General features: G+C 42.3%; 1 protein-coding gene across 1 annotated transcript in view; it reads left to right on the forward strand.

Annotated features, from left to right (window-relative positions):
* The window catches only part of Orc5 (origin recognition complex subunit 5), a 70004-nt gene extending 59423 nt beyond the window's left edge, over nucleotides 1–10581 (forward strand). The window contains exons 13-14 of the mRNA XM_052173080.1: nucleotides 1658–1770; nucleotides 9823–10581. Of these exons, the coding sequence (XP_052029040.1) occupies nucleotides 1658–1770; nucleotides 9823–9868 (159 nt within the window). The 3' untranslated portion in view covers nucleotides 9869–10581. The remainder of the gene's footprint in view (nucleotides 1–1657; nucleotides 1771–9822) is intronic.
* The last annotated feature ends 16025 nt before the right edge of the window (nucleotides 10582–26606 follow it).

Consider the following 26606-nt stretch of genomic DNA (forward strand, 5'->3'; position numbering starts at 1 on the left):
CACATAAAACCAGATACACTGAAGCTTGTTGAGGAGAAAGTGGGGAAGAATCTTGAACACATGGGCACAGGGGGAAAGTTCCTGAATAGAACACCAATTGCTTATGCTCTAAGAACAAGAATCAACAAATGGGACCTCATAAAACTGCAAAGCTTCTGTAAGGCAAAGGACACGGTCAATAGGACAAAACAGCAACCAACAAATTGGGAAAAGATCTTTACCAATCCTACGTCCGATAGAGGGCTAATATCCAATGTATACAAAGAAGTCAAGAAGTTAGTCCCCAGAGAGTCAAATAACCCAATTAAAAAATGGGGTACAACTCCTGGGCATATACCCAGAGGATTCCCCACCATGTAATAAGGATACATGCTCTACTATGTTCATAGCAGCCCTATTTATAATTGCCAGATGCTGGAAAGAACCCAGGTATCCCTCAACAGAAGAGTGGATGCAAAAAATGTGGTATATATACACAATGGAGTACTATTCAGCCATTAGAAACAATGAATTCATGAAATTCTTAGGCAAATGGATGGAGCTAGAGAACATCATACTAAGTGAGGTAACCCAGACTCAAAAAGTGAATCATGGTATGCACTCACTAATAAGTGGATATTAACCTAGAAAACTGGAATACCCAAAACATAATCCACACATCAAATGAGGTACAAGAAGAAAGGAGGAGTGGCCCCTGGTTCTGGAAAGACTCAGTGAAACAGTATTCAGCAAAACCAGAACAGGGAACTGGGAAGGGGTGGATGGGAGGACAGGGGAAGAGAAGGGGGCTTACGGGACTTTCGGGGAGTGGGGGGGGGGGCTAGAAAAGGGGAAATCATTTGAAATGTAAATAAATTATATCGAATAAAAAAAATTTAAAAAAAAAGAATCTAATTAAATATGAGATAGTGTTTAATTTGTAGGAAAATGGAAGATATAAGAAGTATAAGGAAAAATCAGTGGCAAAGTAAGAGGTAATTAATATTTTCTCTTACATTAAAAGAAGTACAAAGTAGACCAGCCTTTAATAATAAAGAAGCTTGTAAAATTTTCAAGCATTTTAGGAAGTGAATCCTTATGGAAAACAGGATGGGCTGCGGTTGATTTAGTTTTACCATGGAAGAATGTTTTAAGTCTTCCATTCATTGAACGTTCTATTTAGGACAGGAGTTAACTCACTTAGCAAAATGCTTGTATGTATGAAAACCTGGATTTGATCTTCAGCACACACGCTAAAAGCAAAAATATGCCACACATTTGTGATCTCAGAGCCTGGGAAACAGAGACAGGCAGACCCCTGAAGCTCACTGGCCTGCCAACCTCGCTAGACTGATAAATAAGCCTGGGATTCTAAGAAGAGCGTGCGCGCGCACACACACACACACACACACACACACACACACACAGAGGAACCTACACACATGCAGATGATGTTTATGTGGGAAAATGTTTAAATCATCTGTTAACAAACCAGGACTCTTTAGTGAGTACCCATCATTCTTAAACTAGGTTTTTAAACACATACAAATTTGGGTGTACAAAGTTTACAATACTTGTATTTTTATGCATTTATGTATTTATTAATAGCACTGTAAATCAATAAAGGTATCACTCAATTTCATTAAATTTTCTCATAAAAATATCTTTTCATTTTTAGATTACCTCCCTAGTGACTCTACAGCTGTTAACTCTAGTTGGGCATGAAGATCAACTTAATGGACCAAAATACAAATGCACAGTTTCTCTAGATTTCATTAGAGCTATTGCACGGTAAGTGTAGATTATATGATTATGTAAAGTGACACAGTTATGCAAATTATATGCTAACTAAAAATATCCTTTCTAATATAATAAAAAGACATTTAAACAAGAAAAGATCATTTAAGTGCCAAGATTGAGTAAGTTCCATTGTGGCATCCTCTACTCTAGTTTACCAATGATGTATAAAGTTAGAAGTAGTAGCTAGTGTGTTAGGTAACAGAAATGAACTGACTGCAATACCATATACATAGTGCTGTTGGATTCCAAAGATCATTAGCTGCCAAAGCCCCTATGTCTGGAAACATGACACTTCAGACCATCAGACATCCTCTCCCCTCCTCAGCCCTCCTGCTCGAGAGGGACTTGGACTCTTGTCTCTCTCCATCCCATGTGCCATCCTTCTCCAGTTCTCCTCCTCACATCCTTAACTGATGCTGTAGCTGTCTCTCTAGAGGCAGCAATGTCTTCTCTTCAAGCTGATCCTACAAGTCTGATTCCTGTCACAAGATCATTTCCATGACTTCGTCCCCTCCTCTTTCCTTGTTCTGCGGGATGATTACCCTGCTTCAGGCTCCTAACCATGACAGCTTAGGTGTTGAACAAAGTGTGCCGTTTATAGCATTCTCTCCTGCCTACTAGATTCCTGACTGATGTAAACCATACATCCTAACGGCTGCGCGCCCTTTTCATGCTTCATTCATAAATATTGAAGCCATGGATTTAGAACCCGCTCAGTGCCATCACTGCTGGTGGCCCTCTGTGTTTCCCTCCCTGAGTTGTGCGAATGTGCACATGGGGACCCTCCCTGCCTAAGGAGCTCTTCACCTGCCTGTGCTCAGAACTCCTCCCGTCCACTTCCCTAGAGGGCATTCCTTTCAAGCTGCTTGTTTTCCAGTGGCACTGAACACCGCGGCCACACAGTTCTTAAGCCCTCTCTTAGAAACCATGATTCCAGGGTGCCAGTTTTTCTCTTTGTTCTTTGGCTGTTTTTACTGAGGTTCGTTTGCCAGCCTGTTCTCTCCACCTGACCTTTAAATGGAGTTAGTAGTTCCTTGAGGCTTGATCCTGGCATCTTTTCTCATAATACACTTTTTTTCCTAGGCAATTTTAGCTATCTCTACAACTTCAACAACCATTAGTAAGTCCCATTATTGTTAAAGGCCATTTCATTTTCATATTTCATATTTTTGACCTTTATTAGACATTACAGTCCAACTCAAGACTGAACTCAGAAATTCTAACCTGCTTTCACAAACAAGAAAAGAAAGGCTGACCTTCCTTCCTGTTTCCTGTTTCAGCACCATAGTCTGCCATGCTGCAGAGGCCTACAGTTTGAGAGTGATCTAGTCGTTCTTTTCTTCTGTCTGTCCATGCCTACTCACTGTTCCGTGAGGTCTGTAGTCCTTTCGTAGATCACACATTGGTGACTTTACCATTCGATGATGTTCTCTCGCTCTTTAGAAGCCTTCTAATCAATTTTCTCTAATGTTTTTGTTCAATAACCCACTACAGTCAGGAAGATCTAGAACAATTAGCTTCACTCTCCTAGAGGCAAATTTCCGGTATCTTCCTACATATCGCTGGCCTTTACCCTGTAGACTCACACTTGAGCCTTTTCTAGTTTTTTACATTCACCATTTTGCAGGCAACTTCTCCACATATATTTCCCTATGAACTTGTATTTCTGAAGCCTTTTCAGACATACTGTCGCTATCCTCACCACTTCCTCTATCACTGGGAAGATGCCATTTTGATTTATGTTTACCAGTATAAATAGCTAAATAATTAGAGTTCATCTTCCTGAGACTTTGTCCATGGGATGGAAAGCACAGAGCATCTTCATGTCTTAGCTGCCCTGGCCCCAGGCCTGCGGCAGTGCTTTCGTCCTCGTAGGTATTAAACAAATATTGCAAATACTCTTGTTCTTTCCAGTTCAGTAAAACCGTAGGTAGGAGGTAACCATGTGCATTTATTTTGGAGGTGACATCAAGAAAAAGACTGAAGAACACAGTCTCACTCGAGATTGAGGTGTGGTAGAAGGAACAAGTCCCTAAGATGATCGTCAGAGAGGTGGCTGGGCCTGCTCTGAGGCCTCTGGGGCTGTTCTGATTTGCTTTCTGTTGCTCTGAGAGAGCTCATGGGCAAATGCAGCTTGGGGAAGAGAGGGCTCACTGGGCTCTCACTCCTGATCACACTCTGTCCAGTGAGGGAACCAGCTTGGGAACTCAAGCAGGGCAGGACCCTGGAAGTAGGAACTCATGCAGAGACCATGGGAAGCTCTTCCTCCTGGCTTGCTTTCCATGACTCATTTACTGCTTTTTATACCATCAAACCCACCTGCCTAGGGGTGTCACCACCACAGGTGGGCTGGGCCCGCCCATATCAATCATTAATCAAAACAAAAAACAAACAAAAAAAAAAAAACACAATCACCTATATTACCTATAGACCAGTCTGGGAGTCTATATTTTTCAGTTAAGATTTTCTCTTTCTAGATCACTCTAGTTTGTGTCAAGTTGAGCAAAACAATGAGAGCTAGTTAGCAAAGTAGCAATAAACAAACTATTAGATCAATCAATAATTTATATTCTTAGGAACAATACTATGCAGTTAAGAATTCTACTTTTGAAGGAAAAAACATTGGGAAGAGGTCATGGTAGAGATTAAGTAGTTATATGGAGTTACATGTATGTAGAACTCTCACATGCCTATAAACTAAGGAAGCTTAGCAGCGAGAGTAATCAGAGTCTTGAGTTCATGAGGAGCACTCACTTACATTGTAGCACTTGCAGGGCACAGAAAGGCAGACGTCACGTTCCATTCTGTTTCCGTAGTATTGGTAAGAAGGTGGACACAGCAAGCACAGCTTTGGCTCTTGTTCTCTTACGCACTTAGCATCCATGACCCGGTGCTATACACACACAGTGCTGGGCTTTGGAGATCCAGAAACAAGTATGACATAGCTGTTTGTGTGCATTTATGAGGTTAGCTTTTGTTTGAAGACATGAATCCATTTAAATGCTGAGAGAAAACAGGGGAACATTAATGATACCAAACAAAGTAAATTGAAAGCACAAAGTGTTTGCAGTGCTATGTAAGCCTGAAATGTAGCAAGGACTTGATCCAGGCTGAGACAGCAATGTATTGGGTCTTAGAACTGAACAGGGCAGATCCAGATGCTGGTCTTAGTAGCAAAAAGATGAGGAAATTCTCACCTGATATCTTCTGTTTTCTCCATGAAGGAAGAGACAGAATTGTGACCAAAGGCAGAAACAATAGCAGCTTTTACTGAGAACAGTGTGTGTTATCAGAATCAGCAGCTGTAGGTATGGAAGCCAGTGCTCACAAGAAAAGCAGCGTGCTGAGAGGACTTGGAATTCTTGACCTTGAATTTACAGTGGCATCAATCTGTGAGACTTGTGATCTTTTCCAGCAGCATTCCATATGCTGGGTACCAGGGCTGCAGAGAATAATTGAAATCACACGTTGCTGGGGCCTTGCCAGATGAGTTCGGTAGATGCTAGCAAGTGAGCTCTTGGTGTGATAAACTGTGGAGTCTGAACTGGACAGAAAGGAAGGCAAACCAGCCAGGGACCAAGAAGTTCATGCCTAGCACAGAAACAGTATTTTTAGGTCAGAATAAAATGAAGGGGTCTGTAATCTAATTGTCTCCTAGGTGTCCCAGATGCTTGAAATGGAACAAATAACATCTCAGTAGATATGTTCTGAGAGATAGAATATTACTGAGTTTATTTATTCTGAGTATTTTTGGATAAAAAGACAAACACATAGTGAGATTACAGGTCTTAGGATGCAAAGGAAACCAAACTCCATGCTAACTGTATTCAATGACTAGAAAATGATGACAAGGTAAGTAGAAGGTTAGTGACTGGAATGGGCTGGGTCTCAAGGGCAGGGATCTTACACAAGGATACCAACCTCACCTGACTGAACTGTCTGACATACGATTGAGAGATAAACCTTTATTAGCAAGAACTGAAGAGAAAACTGTGCCCCTCAGGGAGAGCCATGTTTGTTACTGCCTGAAGACATGGAGGACTTAGAGACAGGAAGCTGCTTCCAAGGAGAAATCAGAATGTGGAGTAGAAGTGTAAAGAGGACATAGAGCCAGGAGTTCTGGGGAGGAGACTATGGACGGTCTCACTGGGTCGAGAGGAAGGCATTTGCAGTTCTCCATAGTCAGTGGAAGGAGACTGCGTGATGCCTCTGGGTTGGAAGATAAAGTGTGTTAGTGACAAAAGTTGACAAAAGAACCGGTTTTTCAAAACTAGCCACAAACTTAAAAACATGAGACAAACATGTCTTTACTATGAGTAAAAGAATTGACAGGGTGAAATAAAAAGATATAGGTAAAACTAAATCCTTAAATGTGTGTTATATGGTTTAGTTCTGTTTTTGTAAATTCTGATGTAAGAGTTGCCCACAGGAGGGCTGGGGAGGCAGCAGCTCAGTGAGTAAAGTATTTCCATACAAGCTTCAGGACAAAGGTTCAGACAGCAGAGCCAGGATAAGGTGGACAGAAGGGCATCTGCGTGCAATCCCAGCACATGAGGGACAGGGGCATGATGTCTGGCTGGGCTGCCTAGCTAGGCTAGCTAAAATTGGTGAGGTCCAGATCTAGCCTAAGTAAATAAAGTGGAACCTGCTCAAGGGAGACACACAGTGTCAATGCCAAGCCTCTATGTGCACATGCCAGCATGTGTGTCCTAACATACATGCAAGCCTGCCTCTACACATATTTTCCACATATTCATAGACAAAAAGAATCACTCCTAGAGGAGTTGTCATCCACATTGTATTTATCCTATTTCTTTCTAGTTGCTTATTTTAGAAAATAATTTGTGTTTCATGGGAAACCGGACCTCATGCTCTATGCATATGTTATTCTGAAGTCTTAAAATTGTATGTGTATCAATCTGATGTGCATCTAAACTCAAGAAAGGCCAGAAGCAAGTACAAGTGTACAGTTCTCATAGATCAAAGGTTGCTTTAACATGGTCCGTTTGTTTAAGGTTACTGTGGTTATATACAACCTGGTATTTCATATTGCCACTGTGGTCATGCTGTTGAAATTCTAAATTATTTCAGAAGATGTATGGGATCATTTTGAGGTCAACTGTTTGTTGAGAGCTGGGGGGGGGGTGGAGAACCATAGAAGTAATTGGACACCTTTCATAATAAATGTTGCATAAAGTAGTGAACTTACACATTTAATTCCCTGGTCACTTAGTAGTTAGGTTTTTGTTGTTATTTGTAGTTTGGGTTTTGGAGGGGAGCTGAAGAGCATTTGCTGCTCTTGCAGAGGACCTAGCTTAGGTTCCCATCACCCACATGACTAGCAGCTCATACTTCAGTTTCAATGGATTCAATGCTCTCTTCTGGGCTTTGTGGACAGCACAGATAAATCTTTTGTTTAGTTATGTGTGTGTGGTTGTGTGCAGGCATGTGCATGTGAGTGCAGATAACTGTAGAAGCCAGAGGTATTGGATCCCTGAAACTGGATGTGCTGGCAGTTAGTTGTGAGCCAGCCAGGTGTGGGTGTTGGAACTCTACCGTGGGTGTTGGAACTCTACCCTGGGTCCTGTGCAAGAGCAGTGTGTGTTCTTACCCACTGAGTCATAACCTGTCCTAAAAAATCTTTCAGAAAAAAAAATTACACAGTATGATTTGCTTTCTTAGGGATGGCTTGCTGACAAAGTAGAGACACAGAATATGGTGAATTGTCTATAAATGAATGCTTTTTCAGTTGCTTAGGGTGTTTAAATCATACCATTTATCCTATTAGTATTTTGTTGTATAAACTATGCCATAATAACACAAATTTTTACTGACACATATAAGGGTCCTATCACAAAGTAATCTGTTTTCATTTGTTTAGACAAATATTTTTCAATTGTTATTGCAGCATAGTTGTGACTCTGCGTTCTCTGTGCATTTTTGACTCTGTTCTCCCTGTGCATTCTTGACTCTGTGTTCTCCCTCTGTGTTCTTGACTATGTTCTCACTGTGTGTTCTTGACTCTGTGTGCTCCCTCTGTTCTTGACTATGTTCTCCCTCTGTGTTCTTGACTCTGTGTTCTCCCTCTGTGTTCTTGACTATGTTCTCACTGAGTGTTCTTGACTCTATGTTCTCACTGTGTGTTCTTGACTCTGTGTTCTCCCTCTGTTCTTGACTATGTTCTCACAGTGCATTCTTGACTCTGTGTTCTCCCTCTGTGTTCTTGACTCTATGTTCTCACTGTGTGTTCTTGACTCTGTGTTCTGCCTCTGTTCTTGACTATGTTCTCACTGTGTATTCTTGACTCTGTGTTCTCCCTGTGTTTTGATTCTGTGTTCTCCCTATCTGTTCTTAACTCTGTGTTCTATATGTTCTTGACTCTATGTTCTCACTGTGCACTCTTGACTCTATGTTCTCTGTGCATTCTTGACTCTGTTCTCCCTGTGTGTTCTTGACTCTGTGTTCTTACTGTGCACTCTTGACTCTGTGTTCTCTATGCTTTCTTGATTTTGTGTTCCCCCTGTGCATTCTTGACTCTGTGTTCTCTGTGCATTCTTAATGTTGTAGATGTGTCTTCACACTGATCGTTTTATCCTCACATGCAGTAGTCCATTGAACAATATACTTTGGAATATACAAATTCTCCTATGTTGGTGTTAGTTGGTTTTTTTTAACTTCTTCAGTACTTTTTGTTTTTATCAAGGACAAAACAAAAAACCAAACCAAAACAAACAAGCAAAAACAAGGCATTAAATCTGTTTTACTTTGTTGACCATTCAAAGCCACTAGGGTATTCATTGAGTTTTACAAATACACCTTTTCTCTTCCTCGTGGATGAGAAAGTCTAGCCTGCTGTTTTTGGTTTATCTCAAGACTCTTGATAAATCAGGTTACTGGCTGTAAGAGGATTTTAAGATCATTACTATAAGTACTTTATTGCCACTCGGTTTAAAAAGTAAGTGAGTGGACCATGTTGTGACGTTGTAGCTGCATCCTTATGCCTGAGAGGGCTTGATTAAAATGATCACTTTTGCTGCTTAGAAAGGTTCGGTATTTCTCAGGGAGGCACTTGTTATGATAAACATATTCTTCAGTTCAGTGTTGGGTATCTCGGGAGCCAGAGTATCTCACAAATCAAGCTATTTTTAAAAGTGCTTCAGAATCTATATATAACTCCCTATCCATATATTTAAAAAATATTTGGCATGTCAGTCATTTGTGTAGAAACTTTTTTTTAGAAAGTATATAACAAAATGGTAGAAAAAAGAATAATGATAATAGTTTAATAAGTAAGAATGTGCAATTAGTAACTTGAAAAGGCTGTTCTCAAATGGATGATTATTTTTGCAGAACTGAATACTTAGGGCTTTAATTTTATACTTATTGCTAGATCATTATATCTAATTATTTTGACCATTTATTCAAATAATAAACCTCCAAGTCTGAATATTTATAGTGAAGAATGAGTTTGGAGAAAGGAAAATAATTATATGTCTCTTCCTCTGTTATTTTATTCTGCCTGCCATCAGAGTATAAAAATATACATCTACGTCGTCTGTTGCACCACATTCTTGGATCATACAGATTTAGTTGAAATGCGCATACAGGTCAGCCACTGCTGAAAGACTGAAGATAATGGAAGATACAAATGAGGACAGATGAGCTGTGATGATAAAACAGGTGTTGGGAAGATAAACAATGTTCTGAAGCAAACAAGATTTAAATACTTCTGCATCTCTAATTACTTCATCCTGATTATTAGGCAGAAAGCAAGTAGCTTTCAAATAAAATCTAAACTTCGTACAATATAGCTCACATACAAAATGTTGAGAAGCTCTAACTTTTTGTTTTAAGTAATTTGTGAATGGTTCAAAAAATGGTTTAAAAGTTGTGTTTATAAGTTACATTTAAGAAATGAGTGCATCCCCCTCCTGGTGCATCTGACAGCACTGTCCAGTTGTGATCTGCTTCCCTCGTGCTCCAGTCATTCAGAGCTGAGCAGTAGAGACAGGATGCTAACATGTTATCTGTTTTTGTTTCTAGGACGGTGAACTTTGACATAATAAAATACTTGTATGATTTCTTGTGAAAACAAGCTTCAAAGCCATATGGACACTGTGACAATGACTAAGCCAAGCTGTGTTCATCCAACTACTCAGCTGGCCAGGGAAAGGACTTCTTTGGCGCTATTGGATTTGTCCAAACAGGTGCTGGCCCAGCATGGAATCTGATGAAAATCCTCTGATTGGTCTGGGTAGTTGTGAGCAGAAGACTATTTACCAGGGGCCCGGGAGTATTTGGAAGCAACGTGTTAATTATAAACAGCAGGGTTTGAGCACAATCTGTTCTGCTCTTAATGATGTTATCTTAGCACTGAAATTGCCTGCAACCCATTTACTTAGGACTGTGTTTTGCTCTGTGAACTATCCCCTGCGCTTTGAACGTGCCAGCAGCCCTTGTTTATTTGCCCAGCCTTTTCACTTCCTCTCCACAGGAGCTCCTGCCGGCTCTTGCCAAAGCAGATTTCCTAAGGCCACTATTTTAAAAGATCATAGTTGCTAAAGTATGTGCTGTATATGTTTATCTTTTTGCCCTGGTTTTCTCAAATGTGAGGCAGCTTGTTCATTGTGCACACAGCAGCTTCTTGTCTAACTGCTGCCGACCTGACAGTACTGGTCACTCAGTCAACCTCCATGGCTTTCTACCAGCATGTTGTTTTCCTTCCTTCTTTTTTTTTTTTTTTTTTTTTTTTGAGTTGATGAATTTTGAGAGCTCCACAATAAAATGCTCCCTCTTACATCAGCTGCCCCCTTGCGTCTGACCACCTTACTTGAGCATACTTTCTGAGTAGTTTCCTGTTACCACTGAGTACTTGAAAACTGAATGGGTTTAAAGAGCTTAATTATAATCTAGCTTAAATTTTGGTGATATTTTGCTCTTTCATTCCATTTTATGAAGAAAAATTCTCACAGTCCGCATTCCTAGGTAGGAAGCCTTTTCGTGTGGTGATTTTCTGACCCTTTCTTCTTCAAAGAAAACAAGTTATTTCTGTCTCACTCTTATTTTGAGGTAAGGAATACAAAGAGGAGAAATAAAATTGTTTTGCCTCCTGATTAAAGTGGGAACTTTTCAGCACCACAACTAGTGAGCATGTTTCTTCATGCTCCTCTAGGAAGTTGTTCCAGTGCCTCCCAGGATGTTTGGTGAAGACAGTACCCGGGAAGAGCTGAGCACAGTACAGACTCACACTTGGGTTTCCAAATGCAGAGATGTGTGGAGAGTAGACAGGCCTGTAGGTAGAGAGCAGTGCCTCCTGGGACAGGTGTGTAGGCAGCCCTGAGGTAACTGTTGACAGCAGTGCTTCCTGGGACAGATGAGGAGACTGCCCTGTAGTCAGCCCTTCAGAGCAAAGCCTCCTGGGATATGTGATTTTGGCTCCTGTTTTGCTACACAGATGCCGAGTCATGGTTCAAGCTGAAGTGTAAGGTAGAAACTGACACCAGAAAGGAGAGCAGTTGGCAGATGAGAAACTGAAGATAGGAAGAGGAAGAGATGAGTTTCTAGTGTCCACACCATTGCTCCTCAGTGCAGATGGTTACCTGACTCCTATACAGCACATTTTCTGTCCTGAACCATATCATACCATATTGCAAGCCCTAGAAATACCTTCCCTCCACAATACCCTAATTACATTTTCCCTGCTCTAACTGGGCCTTCAGAAGTTTGCTGTTTGTAATTTACTTTCTAATAGCTTTGCTAAATGACTCAGTAATATGATCGGTTTATTTAAATGAAGACTAATAGAGTTTAATATGCATATTAGCATTTTAACAAGGGGCATCTGCAAATGAAATCTTCTCTTTAAGAAGACATATTTCTCCAATTAGAGGAAGAAATCTAGCACCGAGAATCATGCTAGCTGGTAAACCAGATATTTCTGTTAAGGAGGCAGCTTATACTTTCTATTCTACCTTCATCTGAAAGGAGTATATGTAGTAGTGATGACAGTTACTGAGCTGTGTGTTTGATGTAAATCTTCCACTTCACACATTCCTTAATTTACCAAGAGCCAGACCAGACCACAGAGCTAAAGGCCACCCTCCCCTCTTCCTTCCGTGTGATTTCAACCCATGACCAGCCTTCATAAATGAAGACACTCTTTTTCAACAGCTCTGGAAAGGGCAGTAGCATATCAAGCCACAGTGCAATAAGCCTGAAAGTCACAGAAGGACCAAGTCCCCATAAGGTAGCAGGTAGGACTTGCTCCAAAGTCGTGGAGTCAGGCAACCAGGGGTGGGGGTGGGAGAAGAGTAAACCACTGCGCTTTGGGGCCCTGGCCGCTTTATTTCATCTTTTTGCTCCTCTTGTTTTTCATAAGTGTCACAGCTTTCGTAAAAACTTAGTCACCAGCCTGGAGCACTGTGGCAAGGCGGTGCAGCCTGTAACCACTGGCAGAGTGGGAGGGAGTTAGGGCACTGACAGTGTGACCTAAAGGGGACACTGACACTGCCGCCTTCTCTGTCTGCATCTTGGTTGTCATGACTGAGCAGCTTCCTTCACCACAAATGCCCTTCTCCAGCATACCGCTCCGCCACAAATTCCCAAAGCAGTTGGGCTAATGACTTGAACTCTGAGCCAAAACTCTCAAAGTGAGCTACAATAAACCTGTTTTCTTTTCATTGGTCCAGTCAAGGTATTTAGTTACAGTAATGCAAAGCTGACTGATAATCATTGGAGACTATACTTAACTTCATGGAGTTGGTTCACATGATTAATTAGCTCTATATAGCTAAAGCAGTTTTCTTTTCCAAGTGGGGCAGATTCGCCCACCAGGAAACATTTGCTATAGATATTTTAATTTGTCTAGTTGGATTGCTTGTAGGGAGCAGAGAAGGTAGGGACATTGCTAAATATAGTAAAATATATATTCTGTATCAGAATTAGTCACCAAATAATGGGTGAGAGAAAGCCCCACCCTACATAACTCTTGACACCAAATGAAATCTCCAGTACCAGGAAGGGGTTACAACTAACCGAGTTGTTGACAAAGAGACCTCATGGAAACCCCTAAACAACTAGGCTGTTGTCACACTACTGGTTGTTTCTACAAACTGATGGTAAGGCTCTATTCCTGAAAATAACATGTAACTCCCAAACAGAGAAGTACGGCTGTTGTCTACCTAAGGTCGTTCTCCCCTACTGACTAGTATTCATGGTATTAGAGGGTATCTTGCATGCTACCAGAGGAAAAATGTAAACACTAATCCAGCTACAAACCCTGTCGGACCGTGAAAGGCAGTCTGTGTACTGGTTGAGCAAGGCTTAACTTCCAGAGACCCAGTAGATTAATCTACAAGAGACGGACCCCGTTAGCTACACTCCCAGACACTGGGCTCCTGACACCATGAGGCCCTCAACTCCAGAATTCTGTGGCTATCAGTCACATGGCCTCAAGCCCCTCGTATTCTGGCTAGATTCCACCCTCACAGTTGCCTGGCTACAGCCTGGTTGCCCCACCCCACAGTTACCTAGCAACAGCCCGGCCCATATAAAGGGGGATGCTTGGCCCCTCCTCTCTAATTCTCTCATCTTCTTACTCTCCCGTCTCTTGTCTCTTGCTCCCCCTCTCGCCTTCCCCTTCTCTCCATGTGGCCATGGCCAGCTTCTACCTCTCTACCTCCCCTCACACTCTGCTTCTCTACAATAAAGCTCTAAAACTAAGACGTCGTCTCTTAGTGTTTCCAGCCACCAGACCAAGGACTCACCTGTGCCGTGGGAACCCACCCAGCAGCACACCTCCCTCACCACCCTTTCCCCTTCGGTCCCTGGGCTGACCGAGCTGCCCCTCCCCAACCCCTGTTCTCCACCCTTTTTTGGTATCCAGCAACGTCCTGCAATGCCTGAGAGCTAGAGAACCTGTCGCCCCTGGCCTCCATGAGACCTAGGGTCCTGGAGACTGCTCACTTTCCTCATCCCCCTGGGGTGGGGTTTGGTGACCTCACAAGGTCCGATGCATCCCACAGTGGCCCGTGGGGTCGTGTGGCAGTTTCACACGTCTGCCCTGCGAGAACCAACCCTACTTCAACTATAGTGGTGTCCTGCCTTCAGTATACACCAGTACAATAGTGGCACAAAGCTTATGGGAGTGACCACTCTCTGACTGCATTTAATTGACCATGAGATGGTCATGGTCCATCCATGAGATGGTCATGGTCCATCCATGAGATGGAACCCATGCCTGACACTGACTGTGTTGACCAGATAGCCCATGGCCCTAGGGGAAAGCCAAATACTATTGTTCTGCTAAAGGAATGTAGCAATGAGATTTAAGACATTCTGCCATAGTCAGGTCAGTGCATTGCTCTCCTAACATTAGACAGAGGATAAGTTGATATTATAGACACAATAGAGTTGTCTTCATCAAATCCCTCTCTTCAGGGTTTAGAGAAGTCTGTAGAAGAGATGGGAAGATTGTAAAGCCAATGAGATAGAAGACACCAAGGAAAAAAGGCCTCCTAGATACAGTAGGATTGATGTACACATGCAGTCACAGAGACTGTGGCGGCATGCACGCAGCCTGCACAGATGGGGTCCCAGCACTGTAAGGGGAAACAGACACAAGCCCCCAGCCCCAGCCCAGAAACTATCTCCAATCAATAATCACTCACAAAAGAAAAATTATTTTTCTCCAAAGGAATCTTACTGGGTATGCAAACCACACTTAAAGGCAGGCCCCAGCCCAGCAGTTAGGTGTACGATACAGAGCAAAACATTGGCATTGTTTGGAGGGTTTGGGTATTTTTTATTGATGGTTTTGGGGGGTAATTTGTTTTTTTAATTCATAATGCTTTGTCTGGTCTCCCCTTTTTCCCCTTAGCATTACCGGTCCTCATACATACATAATTTTAAGAAATTATTTCTTAAAAAGCTGGAGTTGCTCTTGGTCACAGTAACATGTATCTTTATTTTTAGAATTGAAGTTATATATGTCATGTGTAGACTTCAATCCTTGCTTTGCAGGATCCAGCAAGAGATCAAATCAGAAAACAGGTAACCTAGGACTGATTGTTTGCCTTCAAGTGTAATGACTGTATATTCAACAGATGGAATTAGCCAACTGCTGATAGAGGTAATTAATATTTTCTAGAGAGTGAGAAACTAACAGAAGAATCTGGTCAGCATGAACCACTCTGTTCATGCCATACAGAGAAAAAGCAATGCACCAGACCCAGGAACAATCCATCCTTATCACATTAAACACCCAGCAAGGTTTCAAAATAGTAGACTACAGGAAAAGCTGTGTGTGTAGTCAACTGTGACACTTTCTCCAATGCTGCCTGAAGCCTCTCACTGTCCTGTACCTTAATTGTTTGTAGTTCACACCTTACCCATGAGCAGAATGTTGGGTTGGAGGCAATTAGACAGACTGAAAACTCAACTCCATCTCCTGCATCTTGAAAGTTTCATCTTTACATATGGTTGCCTATCATGTGTGAATAGTGTTGATAATTTTGCATGTAATTTCAGTCAGTCTGCTGACACAGTTTGCTTTCAAAAACGCTTAGTAGAGCTCAGAGAAATCTTTCCTATGAAGACAGCAACATTTTGTTCAAATTTGCCATTAAGTGCCCTGAATGCACAGTGAGTGCTCATTTTCCAGCAGTGGCAAGCATTCATGAGGCACACTGTGAGAAGCAGGGATTTGGTAGAGCAGGGAAAATTATAATCAATTCATTCATTTAACTGCATGTTGATGCACAGTAATGACAGGACTTTTCAATAGCATTCCAACTGTTTGAGTAAATAGCAATAGCTTTGGCATAGCAGGGACAGCCTGGGGTTTAGAGGCATTAAAGATCTGCTAGGGTTTGGGAGACAGTAACCTTTCATTGCACTTTCAAGAAGTTGAATGTGGCATGTATGCATAAAAACTAAATACCAGCCATGTGCCACACCATGTGTTACATGCAAGGGTACCACAGTAAGCAATGGAAGCAGATCTGTAGACATCAGGTGCTAGTAATGTTGGAAGAACAATCCTTTGAAACACAACCTCCTGTGGACTACTAAGCATGTGGGGTAGAGATTATGGGTTCAATTTTAGACATGTTACCATTGAGAATCTTGTGTGAAGTGATTATGTTAGAAAATTACCAGGATAGATGCAATTATTTCGTGATTTAGATATGTTAGTCTTCAAAGCAATATCCATGTCATGATTAGGGAACCATATAGAAGGTAGCCCAAAACTGACTGTTCTTCAAGAACTGAAAATTACCTATACTTTTTAAAATAATTCTGCACTAGTTTCTCTCCCTGCTCCCTTCAGCTCATGAAGTAATGATAAGAAACTAGTAAGCTCTATTTACTTATTTATGGCCCCAAAAGGAATAAACAAACCCAGTTCCATGGAGAATCTTAGATCACATGGATGTTCCCTGTGCTTATTCATCTTTCTTAGGACTGGGTGATGGCCTGGGGAAACCAGCATGCTAGCACGGAAGCTGGGCTTTGGGAGCATGCAGCATGTGCAGTAACTAGACCTACCCTGGCACAGAAGGAAAGCAAATAGAATGACTTCATGATGAAAGAGTTATAAAACAATTTGTAGCCATGCTAGGTTACTACACAGAGCTTAATGTGCTAAAATAGAAAAGCATAAAATAGTATGTCATCTCAGATTTACAATTGGTGGAAGCAGCTACAGTCACCAGGTGCCATCCCCACCTTCCCAAACATAGGGGATACAAGAAGATCAATGTGGGTATAAGAGGGTAAGCAAAGGGAGTGCGTGTCAGAGAAGGTAGGTTCTTGGTGAGGTGGGTGGGACATTGCGTATGGGTCCAAGGTAGCTTGAGCAGAGGAGTCATACTTCATGCTTAGGTTTTGCAAAGCATCATTGCATGCTTTAGAGAACCAAAGGAAGCTGGAAAGCCAGAGAAATAATAGTGGTTCAGGTAAAAGTACAGAAGTGGTTGTGATGAGGTCTTGGATTCTGGACATAATTTGAAAGAAATTTCAATGGAACTTGGTAAAGAACTGGATGTTAATTGTGAAGGAAAGAGTAATTGATAACTTCAAGTTTTTGGCTTGGTTATCTGGAAAGACAAACCTAGCTGAGGTGAGAAAGACTGGCTAAATATAGGCAGGGAGAAGTCAACTACGGTTAATTTCTCCAAATTTCACCTGTTGAAACTCATCACCAATGTGATAAGAAAGTCTTGAAGACATCTTTCCTTTTAAGATAGCAACACTCTGCATGTGGACTACTAAGTGCTCTGAATACAATACCCGTTTTCCAGCCATGGTGTGCATTCATAAGCCACAGCAAGAAGTAGAGATTTGGTAGAATACCGAAAAATAACATTAAATCCATTCATTTAACCGCATGTTGATGTAGAGTTTGTTTCTGTTCTCATGAATGGATTAGTGACCTTACAGTGCAGTAGGGAGCTCCTCACTCCATTCTGACTTCCTGTCCCTTGAACCTCGTGAGGACACAGCATCATCACTTTTGACCTGGGCCACTTCTAGTATAGACATCTTCAAAGTACTTTGTTTTGGAGGGTGCAGCGTAGGACACTATCCTGGAAGTAGAGGACAACCCTCACCAAAGACCACATCTGCTGGGGCTTTGAGACTGGACTTCCCAGCCCCACAAATAGCGAGAAATATATTTATTTGTAACTGTTGAGTGTTTTCTTATAACAGCATACAGACTTAACAGAGTATCTAAATGGAGACTCAAAGCAAATTTGAAGTTCATAAGAAAAGCAAAGAGGAGAAATAAATCCCTGGAGTTACCATTGCTTCGATGTAAATATGTAGGGAAAATGTGTACCTTAATGGCTGGGGAAGGTGAACGGTGGGGCAGGAGTCTTAAGAGGTTGATACAGAAAAGGTATTCTGTAGTCATTCTTTTCCATGGGAAGGTGGGGCTCATCTACAATTCAATTTCAAATATGAAGGTTTCAGATATTACGTTATTAAATAATAATAGTATAATTTGAGATAGTCCTTGTGGGATTGAGAACAGGAAAAGTAGCAGTGGATAAATGGGAGGATCATATTCTCAGATAGATCAGTGTGCACCATGCCCAGCCCAAGTGAGATGGCTTCTAAGTACTGAGTTCTTAGTACTGAATTAGCAGATTAAATATACTGGTTCAATACCAGGTGCTATTTGCTTCTAAGTATTTACATTCTTCCCATTCTGAAAGTATAAACATATTGAATTTTACCATTAAATAATGTTTCCCTCTAAGTAGATTTAGCGTGGAATATTTTTTATTGTCAAACTCTTTTCTTACCCAGATGTACTATATGGTAAGTGTTGCTTCTTTGAATCAGCTCAGTAGAACACATGCTTCAGGTTGTGTAGAAGAGATTGAACTGGTTAGGTGGAGATTGATAACATCTTACCTCCACACATCACACACACACACACACACACACACACACGCATGCTTGCCTGTGCACTTCCCCCAGTACTTACAGGGAATAACAGTCAACAACAGCTTCATTCATTCAAAGCAATCAAATATTTATAGGATGAATTTTAAAGCCTAGTGTTCTTATAAAACAGTTATATAACATAAGTAAGTCTCCTAGACATAATATAGAAATAAACGAATCAGAAACTGGGAAATTTATTCTGTGGTAATCCTCTAGGTGGTGGTGGTGGTGGTGGTGGTGGTGGTGGTGGTGGTGGTGGTGGTATTGACTGGAAAGGGGACACAACAGCTTTCTGGAGTGGCACAGTTATCCTTTATCTTGATGTAAATTGTGGTTACAATGGTGCCACTGAAGTTGAGCTATACATTTTACATTTATGTATTCCATACTGGACTTAAAAAACCTTAACTGTAGCAGTGTTTCTGTGGTTGACTTGATATTGAACCAGCCCTTGAGTCAGTGAGTATCACTAGCTCAGGGTTAAAAGCAACAACAACAAAAAACTTTATTTTAAAAAGTATATAAAATAAAAACAAGAAAGCATGTGAGGAGTACTGACCAGTGACCTGTTTGAATCAGTTCTGTGCTTTTCCTTTGCCTGGTCTTGTTCTTGGCTCAGGCAAGAACTGAAGCCTGTAGCCCTGCAGTGACTGTCAACTGAGATTCAGTCTCTGTACGGCCAGGGCTATAGGTGGAGACCCCAGGGTGTCAGTTGTCATAGGACTCTCATCTTTAGATACTTACAGAGATTGGAAGAAACTGCGTTTACTGTAGCATAGTCCTTGTAAAGACCTGTGGTCTGTAATGCTGAGAAAGCATGATGGACTTCCTAAGAACACAGCAAGATGTGGAAATTGTTTCCAGAATGTTATAGCCTTATCACAGTAGATTCATGGATATAATGAGTAGAATTTTTAGATATATATATTAGGATATAACCACATGAATTTAAAAAAACTCATAAATTCATATATCTGAAAGTGTACTGGTTAAATTGTGAGTCCATAACAGATCTTCAACAGCAGCATACTGAATGACTAGCTATACTCTGGAGGCCAAGGTTTAAGTCACGACTCGAATAAAGTGGACTTGTAAACACTCCCCAAGATAAATGGAATATTTGTGACTTGATAATTCTGACTGTAAGCAGGGGCAGCAGCAATGAAATTATAAATGAAGGAGAGAAGAATCCATAACAGAAAATAGCCAATAAAAAAAAAGCAAATAATAACCAAAGAACATTAGGAAAAAAATGGTACTCATCAGTCTTTCTAGGTCTGACAGTAATTTACTTTCAGGATCATCCAGCCATGTCCTTGATGAATTCAGGGATGTCACTTATAGTCACTGTCTTTATAACCTTGTTCTACTAAATATCTATTGCTGACTGGAGAAGACCAGGAACTGAAATGCCACCGCGTGTGCCAGGTGATGGGGATTTGCACACCACCCTCCAGGGCACACTGGCTGTCTCAGTAGGTAGGGCAGGGCCATAGAGTTTTGAGTGTAATGTGTATAGTAATCCGTCCATTTAGTTCTTTCTCTTCAAGGTTGCATCTCACATCAGGTAGCAGTACACCAGGCTCAGGGATGAGAAACTTAAATGGGGATGCTGACTTTCATTTTTTGATTATACCCATAGAAGCCTAAACAAAATACAGAATCATGGCAAGCAACTGTGCTGTAAAGTAAGGACTGTTTAGAAAAGTCATATTGGTAACAGGGCCTGAAAACAATCTGATATTGTCAAATGACATGGGGGATTGTTCAAGCTCAGTTCTCCCTCTGTTTGACTTGCCCTTACAACAGGGAATCGTCTTTAAGATGGTATTTCTGGCAGAATTCTGAGCCAGTGGTAGACTTGGGAGTTGTCAGTTTGTGAGCTGTAAGAGAAGTCACAGCCAACAGTGATGTCCTACAAAGGAGCGTAGTGAAATGAAGGGAAGCCAAAGTATATCCAGAGATGTTCGCATCAGGGATGGCAGGGACCAGATCTGCCTCTCAAGCCAGGCTTGTGTGCAAGTGGACACACCTCTCATCTCGGCACTTGCAAGGACAGAACTAGCCTGAGTTTGAGGGCAGACCAAGGTATATAAGGATACTCAGTCTGTCTCTGCTTCAACATCTGTGGTCTCTGTCTCCATTGCCTCCTTTCTTCCATCTTCCTTGTGTGTATGTGTGTGTGTGTGTGTGTGTGTGTGTGTGTGTGTGTGTGTGTGTGTGTGGTAATAAAGTACATAAAGACAAAATGTATATATTAAACCTAACAAGTAGGTTAGAGGAACTTGAGAACATCCTGAGTTTAGGTTTGGTTAGGAGGCACAGTGCAGGGACTCGAAGGATGGATTCCTTATGAGAAAATGAATAGTAAAGACTGATTCCATGTTCCAGAATCTTATTCCCAGGGACAAACAGCTCTTATAGGTCCCACTGTCCCATCCAAATGAGTTATGCACCCGATTCCCTAGTACCGTAGAATATGACTTTATTTGGAAGTGGAACTAATCAGATAAAAGCAGTTCAGATGAGGTTCTTAGAGTGAGGTGCAGCCCAATGTCACCAGCACCTTTATAAAAGGGGGGAATTAGGACGCAGATGTAAATTCAGCCGAGTGCTGCATGAGCATGAAGATGGCAGCCAGCACACAGGGAGGGAGGCCAGCGCTGCCTATAACTCCAGGCTTAGTGGACCAAGCGCATTTGGCTTCTTTGAGTGCCTATATTCATACCTACCTATAGAAATAGACAGACAGAAACACACACACACACACACACTCACGACACTTGTGGGTACAGTCTGCCCCTCTCTTGCACCTTTGGCACGTTCCTTGATGGTGACACAAGAAAGGCGCTGCCTGTCCTGGCTCGGCGGCAGGAGACTCCCACTGTCCAATTCCTGATAGAAACCCATTAGTGTGACCAGTTTGCAGTGCTCTGCTATAGCAACCCTAGGAAGTTTAGACGGACACGGGGTTGAGAAATGCTAATCTCTGCAAAGTGAGAAGAAATTGAATCTATTTTTACTTTAAAAATGAAAGAAGGCTTAGGGACCTATGTCAAGACAAGGCACTAAAGGAAATGGGCTTTAACCAGAATGGTTTTTTTATCTCATTGTTTAAATTGTATTTTAAATCTGTGAGTATTTTATGAGTTATATATGGCAGTGAGCTATAGTGTGGGTGCTGAGGACCTAACCTGTGTCCTCTGCAGGGGTTAAAGTCCTCTGGACCTCTGAGGCATCTCTCCAGGCCCTAGAGTCAGAGGTTTACAGATAGATAACATGTTTCAGAATGGCTACATGCATTCATGTCTACATAATTTGTATGAAGTTCCATCTATTCTCCATAATACAAAAAAGATCAAAGTTAATATAAAAAGTATGGATTACTGTTTATAATATAGACTCCACAAAATGAAAGAAAATTTGAAAATGCTGGTTATTTAAGAGATATTTCTGGGTTTATTGACACAGTAAGTAAAAGGTAGTCACTGCCAAAAATAAACATCCCACCCCAATGGAAACATGTTCACAAACCCAGAACATACTCTGGTACTTACAGGATAGTGAAGAGGTTCAGAACACTGCTCCTTGAGGCTGCCCTGCCTGAGCAGGACCCCACCCACTGATGACCAGATAGGGTGCATTAGTTCATGGCTTAAAGCCACAAGGATTTGTCACACTATAATTCCGGAGGGAGGGAATCTGTACCATGTTCCACTAGGCTAAAATCATCACGCCCTTAGACCTGAGCTCTGTCTTAGAGCTCTAGGGAAGTCTGTTTCCTTTCCCTTTCTGTCTTGTGGAAGTCCCTGCATCCCTTGCCCTGATACCATTTTACATTTCTTTAAGTCTCTTGCACAGCATCTTTAAAGGGCCAACTCTAGCCTCTTTTATAGCATCTTCCTCACTGCCTCATTGGCCTCTCCCCTTACCTTGGAAGAGGACTTGAAATTGCATTCAACTTACCTGAGTAACCCAAGGCACTCTCCATCTATCTCTGATTTAGTCACATCTGCAAGGTTCATCTGGCCAGGTAAAACAATTCCCCCCCACCCCCCACTCCCCCTCCACCCCACCCCACCCCCGTTTCAGAGAAGAGATTATAGATATCTTGGGGTGGAAGCATTCTTCTGTCTCATTTGAGAACTTTCCTCTTTGAAAATGAGCAAAGTAACTTGATTCTAAATACCAGTGCTTGTCAGGGACCTGACCTGGTCTCGAGGGCGCTCTGCATTTAATGCCCCAGAAATTGAGCCTCGCCCTTGCCTGGCAAATGTCTCCTAGCAGACAGGGAAGCAGGAAGCATGCAGTGTCACCATCAAGGAAAGTGCCAAAGGTGCAAGAGAGGGGCAGGCCGCTCCCACAAGAGCCATGAGTGTATGTGTGTGCACGTGACCAGCGCACCTGGCAGATTGACACCAGCGCACACTCTACGTCACTGGGCCACCTTCCCAAAACTAGTAATACAGAGAAATGTGTGCAGCAGGTAGAGTGTCCTTCAGAAAGCACAAGGCAAAGGTTTCTGGGGGACACACCCCAACTGGAAGCCCGCCTCCCATGGCCCCTCGTTTTACTGTGTGAGACCTCGAGCCACCCTGGCTCTGCCCTGTGGCATTCCTCTCTCTGTCCCTCTGGCTTTCCTGACCCTTTCTTCTCTCAGCTGCAGTCCCCCTTTTGGGTGGCATGTGCCTTTCTATCTAGGCACCTGTTTTTCCTGGTAACTGAACCACCACGTAACTGTCGCAGGGCCTGGAGGGCAGTTCTCCAATACACAATACTGTATCTGTATGTGTGGCCCTCATTAAGTCTTGACACAGCACCTCAAGTCCAACTTTTACAATAAGTTAGTTTCTCAAATGTGATTACATCAGAAGAATCAAAACATGTGGCTATAGAATTAAATAGGAGGGTGGACAGCTATAAAAAAATGATGTAGGAGTCTATATGATCCATGGAACATACTATAGTTGTTTAAAGTCAAGTAACGGACATTAAGTTAAAACTTCACTTCCTTGGACTTACTAGCTACATTTCGGTTCCTAACTGTGTCCCATGAATAGTGGCTCCTTCACTCGACAGGGTATAAGCAAAACCTTATCATCATCACATAATAGATAGAACAAAATGTTGTTCACTCAACAACATTTTGCTCAGAGCTGTATGACTCCCAAAGCCCAGTTTCTTTAGTGGTCACTGCCAGTCCCTTGGGCTGTATATGGAGATGGTTATCTCCTGCAGCTAGTGGGACTGGGGGAGATTCGTGATTGAGGACTACCCTGTGTCCAACAAGGACTTTGAAAATCCTGACATTTAGTAATTATAGTAATAGAAATCAAGTCATTGTAGCTTCACACTAAATCCAAACCCTGTTTCACATGTAAGCTGACTTTTAGAGGGTTTTATTACATACCAAATCATCCAATAATATGACTATATCTGGCCTTATGTGATGTTTGTACTTTTCCATTCAGAGCTCCTCAACTACCACTCACCATTTTAGAGATCCTGGCGCTCATGGTGATAGTGGACATTTTCATTGCCACTAAGATATCAGCTTATTGGCATACAGTGATCTTAGGATCCAACCAATCCATCATAATTTTTGGTACAGGTGAAAAAAATAAATATTATAGACTTTGTATTTTTCCTAGAATTGGGGCATTCATAGGCTTCATCTATGTTGATGAAGGTTATAGCACTTAAGCACTTTATTACAAGACAGTTAAGGGGCTGTTAGAAAATATCAGTGGTACAGAGGGACCCATCCCATTGAACAGGGAGCCTTCAGGAGACCCTTGCTGAGGGGTCTTCCCGCCTCGCCTCCTGCTGTCATCCTCCACCTGCTGCCTGTGCCTCTTCCCCCTGGCCTTCTGCTCTTTCAGGGGTTCAGAAAATAAACAAGCTCCTGTGTCTGTCCCATTTGCTCACTGTCCCTGGGCTGGAACACGGATTTCCTATGGGCCGGCTCCTCCCTTCCTCATGACAGGTCAAGCATCAGAAGCCTTCCCTAATCTCTCCAGTGCCCTCTTCGGGCTCTAGCCTCAAACATTTCCTTCCTCCCAGCCTCTCTCCCCTCATCTGCACTAAGTCTGAAGATTCACTTGCTATTTCTCTCCTTGGCTTTTGCCACACAGCAAGGAATTTGCCTTGCTCACCATTAGACACAGTGCAGACATGCAAGCAGGCTTCAGTCTGGGGAGATGACGCAGTCACCTGTTGGCCACTCCGGATCCCAGTTTGATTTCCAGCATCCACATAAAAGCCAGATGTGGCGATGTGTGCCTGTGATCCCCGTGTGGGGAAGGCAAAGACAGGATGATCTAAGACTTGCCACAGAGCTAGTCTAGCTGATTGGTGAGTTCCAGGTTCAGTGAGAGACCTCTCAGGAAAGGTAAGACAGAGAACAATTAAGGAGGATACCCAGTGTCAACCTCTGATTTCCACACACATAAGCACCCCTGACACACACACAACTCACTGTTCAGATGGGAAGGAATCTTGAAATCTTTAAAGTATTTAGGAGTTGAGAACACATAGCATAGGTAGGTACTAAGATTGGCTTTCCTCAAAGGAAAGAAAACACCCTTTATGAACGTAAAATGTAAAATGCATTAAATATTCCAGTGCATGTTATGGTCAGCATCCTTTCTTTATAGCTAATATTCCAGTGTTTGCCTTGCCCAACATCCTTTCTTTATGCTGAGCAACCCAAGTCTGAGTTGCTTGTTCTCCTTGGAACTCCTCCCCAGTGAAGCTGCAAGGCAGCTTTGGGTTTTGCTAAGTTGCGTCCAGGAACAGCTTGACGGTTTTCCTTACTGTTTGCAGCCTGCAGTGCCTACAGAGGCCTCCGCCCCACTGTAGTTCCTGCCAGGCAGTTGTCACAGCATTAATTAAACTGGAAGAAGAAAGGCTTTGCGTGTCATTTTCTATATCGAATGCCTTCGTGTTATGAATGCATCTCCATGGAGAATCTCATATGCAGTCTGAAAACAACTGCCTGGGAACACCACGGAACTCAGGCAGGATGCTGTAAACAGGGAAACTGCAGCACACCGAAATGTGAGCTCCATCCCATGTACTGTATTTTTTAATGAGAAAGAGGAGTTTACTCCTTTTCTTCTTCTCTGAGTTATACTTCAGTATTGGATGTCTACATCTGCTTCATGGATACAGTGCTTATTGCTTCTTCATGGATACAATACTTGTTGCTTCCATATCTCAGACTAGACTCAACAGCCATGAAGTAAAAGAAACATTTCTATTGTGTTCACACAGATCGATACCGTTTTAGGTTTATGTTCCCGAGGTGCTCAGGTTTCACACTCATAAACTTTATTCATGTTGCATGTTAAAAGGCACGTTGCATTTTAAGAAACAAATGATATAAGCTAAAAAGAGAGTACTTGCTGTTTCCCAGTGAAAGAATGGATGGAAGACTTTGGGTAGATAAGACCCCTCATGCCACAGGTCAGCTCACTGGGACTCTGGACAGATGGGCTTTTCCAGACATCACTGGTAGCCTCTGGATGCCTTCCCCAGAAGGATGCTGAGACCAGCAAGGTAGCGAAGAACACAGTCAACCTGGGACAACAGGCAGAACTGGGAGGGACATTGAGAGTCCAGGACATAGAGGACACAGACTAGAAAATAAAAGTAGTACCACCAGTTGTCACAGAAGTTTGGCAGTGCAGGTATGTTACTGTAGAACACAGCACACTGAACCTCACTGCAAATAACTCCAGAAGCAGCGAATGAAGATTACAAGTTCTATACTTTCTTGTCACATTGAGCAACGGTGCAAATAGGTCTCCTCAAAGCATGTGCTCTCTGCCTCCATGACTAAACATAGAAAGGCAGCTTGCATGTACACAGTTTATGCAGAAGCATCTCCACGTCTCTGAAACATCACACTGAAGGTGAGATTATTTCTAAATTCTCTTCCTATCCTGCCTCGTCATTCCTTTATTTAGTGAAAGTAACATTAGGTGCTTCAGGGTCGGGGTGAGCAGGACCAGTGACAGAAACAGCAAAAGCAGCACTTGCATTCTGCTAGGAGGAGACAGAATAAAGTGTAAAGGTAGTAAGTAACCTACAGAAACCCAGAGCAGGAGAAGCCTCCGAATGCCAGAGTCAGGGCAGAGTGGTGCTATTAAATACTGTGCTAGGCCGCAGGGAAGTGAGATGTGAATAAGAGATTGCAATAAGAGATTGAAGGATTAGTCATATAGCTTAGGGGAAAAAAGCCTGGGGTTGCTTATCTGGGAAGGTGAGATGACACAGCAGAAATGAGGCCAGTGTAGAGCAATGGAATCAAAGGGGGGCGGGGGGATACAGTCAGACAATGAATGAGAGCCCTGATAGCCCAGAACTTC

Source organism: Apodemus sylvaticus, chromosome 2 (assembly GCF_947179515.1).
Source record: "Apodemus sylvaticus chromosome 2, mApoSyl1.1, whole genome shotgun sequence".
NCBI classification, from domain to species: domain Eukaryota; kingdom Metazoa; phylum Chordata; class Mammalia; order Rodentia; family Muridae; genus Apodemus; species Apodemus sylvaticus.